Genomic DNA, 4,596 nt, shown 5'->3' with positions numbered 1-4,596 from the left:
GTAGTAAAGAGCCACTTGCAGCTAGCTAGGGTTTAAGGCTGGTTTGGCCCATTTATAATGCATGACGAAACAACAAAGCAGAGACCGGTGGATATGTAGGACGATCACGGTGAAGTTGCTTGCTGCTGTTGACTCTTGGATGACTGCACACACACGCGCGCGCGCGCGCACACACACACAAAAGACAGTTTAAAAGCCAGCCAGCAAGCCAAACAGTGGGTGCAATGGGCATGGGTTTGATGCACATTCAGAAGCTTAAAGAGCCCTATAATTCCTGGTCAAAGAATATTAGTCCCCCTTTCCTGCTGCTGCTGCAGAGTGGTCTGAAAGTATCCGGACCAAACCCACAGCCAAAACGGTGAGTACTATGTACATATACAGAAGAAGAGAGGGGACCAACTGGCATTTTTGTCCTTCTTAGGGCATATTTTTGGAGTTTATGACAATTGTTTGTACGTGGGAGGAGGAGGAGGCGGACAACAAAGAATTCAAACTCCAGGCCTCCCAGTATTTATGTCACATGTTCAACATTATCCTCATCATTCTCCTCCTCAACTAGGATGTGTCGAGTAATATGTGTGAACTGTGGAGGTTTTGGGAACTTTTGTTTTTGTTTTGGCTTTGGTGGGAACGCTTGTCCGGTACATGCAAGAGTATGGCTATATATACTTGCAGACAGCTTGGTCTTTGATGGAAATTTGGGTTGATGATTGAGTAAGACAACGCAATCCTTGGAGTCGGTGAAAATTTTAGTTTAATCGAAATCGTTGAACTGATCAAATTTAATGTATCAATCCTGACCGTATTTTGATGTATCGACAACATAGAGCTGAAAGATTGGTGACATATATAGCAATCATATATTGACGACATGCTAAAATCCTGATCATGTCAGCAATGGATGTTTAAAAGCTGATCATTTTGGGCAATTTTCCAAAGAAAAACCTCATTACTCTCACTTACATGAGTGCACTTATAGCAGCAGGCTATGATGTGGAACTGGCCAGAAGTTTTGTGCTTCAACTTAGGCCCGTTCGCTCTAGTTGGGCTCTTTGAAGAATTACGCCCGAACACATTTTTGCGGAAGAGATGAGGAAGTTAGATTATTATGCCTCAGTCAATCAGATACAACTAGTAAAGTTGTAATAACACGTTTGCTATTCTTAAAATGTGAAATGAGAATGCATATGAAGGTTCAAACCGGTATGCAAAGAAATGAAAAATCATGACCTAATCAAAGATGAAAAAGTTATACCCGAACACATTTTAAATGTCAAATTCCTCCCAATTCGTAAACTAAATTCTTTCTATCTCTTGATATTGTGGCATAACTTGTGTTTTCTTTCTATTTGGTTAGTAAACATAATCATAATCTGATACTATATTTTAATAATGATTCTGGATACTATATTTTAATACTGATTATGGTTAGTAAACATAATCATAATTTGATACTATATTTTAATACTGATTCTGGATAAGTAAATATATGCGCATTGGGTACCGTCATCTTACACGCATTAAGAGAAGAGACGTGGTGAAGATGGAAAAACAAATTCGCAGGGGATATTGACATTTTTCTCAAATCAGAGGAGATACGGTGAGGATATATAGCCAAGAATGTATTGGGTTGCATGTATATCTATACGAAAGAATGCATGAGATTTTTTTCATCTAAACTTTCAACAAATCGAAACAAAGAAAACGAAAACCTCTATAGACAATTACAATCAGATTCAACGAAATTAGTGACCGCTAAATTTAATCAGATTGCCACTATTGTCGCTGTTGCCGATGTACTCACATGATTCACCGTTGAATATCCCACCTCCGCAACCTCACTACCCAAACCCGCAGCCCATCTCCTCAGAATCCTCAACAGCGACGCCGCCTTCCGCCTCGCCCTCACCGTCCCCACCCCCATCAATTCCCATATCATCCTCTCAATCCCCGGCACTGACGCCAATTCCGCCACCATTTCCGATCCCCCTTTTCGACAAATTGTCACCAGCGTCGCCGCCGCGCTCTCCCTCGCCCTCTCCGACCCTTCTCTCAACACACTTCCCAATTTTCTAATCGCGCCGTACGCCGCCGCAATGGCCACTAATCCGCCGCTTCTAACCACAATTTCCAACACAGCCACCGCCTCCTCCGGCAACGCCTCCATCACTTGCAAGGTCGTCTCCACCACCCCACCTTCCACCAATCTAGCCACTGCCTCCCTCTCTCCCGCCAAATTCAATATCGCCACCATGGCGTCCTTTTTAAAACATCCGTGCTCGGGTCCATCCCTCGCCAGCTCCACTAACCCCTTTATGACGCGTGTCTTCCTCCCCAGTCTCTTCCTGTACCCATGCACACCTGATAAACTGAATATCGTCGCCGCCGCATTCCCCTTCGCCTCCCACGTGGCCCCCGACCTCAGCACCTCGATGATGCCGTTAAGAGCTCCGTCCGTCTCCATGATCCGCGTTTTGTTCGCTTCCAAAATAGAAAGGTTTAGAATCGTCGTCACGGCGTTAACCTGCAGGTTCGGATGGGGCCCACCAACGTCCGCGCCCAGGTACCGTACGAGCAAAGGAATAGCCCCGGCTTCCGCAATGCAGGCGCGACAGTCAGCGTCCGTCTTCGCCAGACTCCGGAGCTCGTAAACGACGCCGTTAGCCGCCTCCATAGACTGAGACACCGAAAGCTTATTGACCAGAAACGACGCCGTCATTCTGGTAGCTTCGAGCGCGGCCTTGTTCTTTTTAACGGCGTTGACCAGCCCCTTATTATTCGCCGCTGTTTCGAAAGGGATTTTCTGCTGGCGGCACCACATGGCAATGAGATTTTTCAACGCGAGGTTGGGGATGAGCTCAGTGTGGGCCAGGGCCTGACCTGTCTTGGGACACGTGTTGTGACCCGCTTCGATCCACAGCTTGATGGACTCACGATCGTACGTCTGGCCGGTCGCCACGGTGACCGGGGCCCGCATTAGCTCCAAACTGATCGGGCACCGGAAATCGGCCGGGAAACTTAATTCCGACGCCGATTTAAGGCGGATTAGGTCCGATGCCGGGGTGGATGCTCCGAATAACACGCACTTGCCATAGCGAACGAGTCCGACGAGGGCAACGAGCTGCGACTTGGATTTCTCATCCGTCTGGTTCTGGAACTCTTCCTGGAGGCTCTCAAGCTCCTCCCTGCAATCCGAAGCATCGCGAATCCCCAATTGCGTGAAAATATCGGAGAGCTTGGAGTGGTCGGGAACGATCTCGCTCCTGAGGCGGTCGAGTATGAAGCAGACCTCGAGGCGGAGGCCGTCGTCTCTTAGATCGACGAACGACTTCGTGGTGCTGCGGGAGCACTGGGTGCGGAGGAGGGAGACGACCTCTTCTACGTCGTCGTTTAATCGTAGCTCCTTGACGGGGAGGATGTCGAGTAAGGTGGAGAGGTCGAGGGTGAGCTCGTGGAAGCTGTTCGCTAGAGACTCGGTCTGGAGGAGGAGCCACATCCGGCTGCCGTTGGAGGAGTCTTCGAGAAGGGTCTGGATCCTCTGGAGCAGGATGTAGAGCTCCTGGAAGCAGAGGATGGCGGAGTGGGAGAAGACGGCGGTGGAGATGCGGATGATGTCTTCGAAGAAGATGGAGAGGAGGGTTGACCTGCGGATCACCGAGCGGGACGTGCGGCGCAGGAGGAACTGGAGCGGCTCGAGGGAGGAGATTTCTTGGGAGAGATGGTGGAGGGAGCGGAGGAGGGTCTGGTCGGATAGCTTGGGCGATATGAAGGCCCCCGCCGAGGGCCGGCGTTTTCGCGGCGGAAATGCTTGCGGAGATATTGCCATGAACAAATCAAATGAATGAATCAATGAAACAGTAGATTGTTTATCGATGATAAAAAAAGATAGGAAAATAGGAAAAAGATAAGGTGTGGTTATAATTTATATATGGGGGAAAATGGACATGGTATTTGACTGTATTTGGATATATTGTTGAAAGGGTAGGAAGGAGGCCTCTGTGATGAGAGAGAGAGAGAGGAGAGAGAGAGAGGAGAGAGAGAATATTATTTAGTTATGGTATCGTCGGATGGACAACAAAGATGCGGCCAAAGTTGGAGGGCAGGGAGGAATTGGAGCCGTTGGATGATTGGATACAGTCCACAAAAAATAACCAAAACCAAATTGATAAGATGTGGTCTTCTGTTTTGAAGGTTTTTAACTGCCGCCGGCACCTGCGTAGTATTTGAACTCTCGTCTAGAAGAGGCTAAAGAGCTTGGTTTGTCTAGGAGCTAGTAACAAACCCACTTTGGGATATAGCCCATGTGTTTCTTTTGAAAAAGTAATAATGACTTCATGTCTTCGAATGTAAGTCATTTGTTACAAGAAAATAACTTGTATAAAACGAGTTCATAAAACTGTTATCGAAACCATTTTATTGGTTGAGAATGTTACGATAACAGTAAAATGGTTTCGTGTAAATCCTTTTCTCCCATTCATGGCTTCGCCATTGCAAATCTACAACGCATCCACAATGATTTAACCACCTAAATGTGCCTAGTGCAGGTTTTACAACATGTCAACGACGACTCACGGTCATCCACAATAACTAAAAGTT

General features: G+C 47.2%; 1 protein-coding gene across 1 annotated transcript; it reads right to left on the bottom strand.

Annotated features, from left to right (window-relative positions):
• Positions 1–1,607: 1,607 nt before the first annotated feature.
• LOC126620158 (U-box domain-containing protein 16-like) lies at positions 1,608–4,379 on the bottom strand. Its single transcript, XM_050288645.1, has one exon. The coding sequence runs from the start codon at positions 3,824–3,826 to the stop codon at positions 1,766–1,768; it is 2,061 nt and encodes a 686-aa protein (XP_050144602.1). The 5' UTR covers positions 3,827–4,379; the 3' UTR covers positions 1,608–1,765.
• Between the last annotated feature and the right edge of the window lie 217 nt (positions 4,380–4,596).

The sequence above is a fragment of the Malus sylvestris genome, chromosome 4 (genome assembly GCF_916048215.2).
Source record: "Malus sylvestris chromosome 4, drMalSylv7.2, whole genome shotgun sequence".
NCBI classification, from domain to species: Eukaryota; Viridiplantae; Streptophyta; class Magnoliopsida; order Rosales; family Rosaceae; genus Malus; species Malus sylvestris.
Note: the sequence above shows the minus strand (reverse complement) of the source record. Positions and strands in the feature narration are given on the sequence as shown.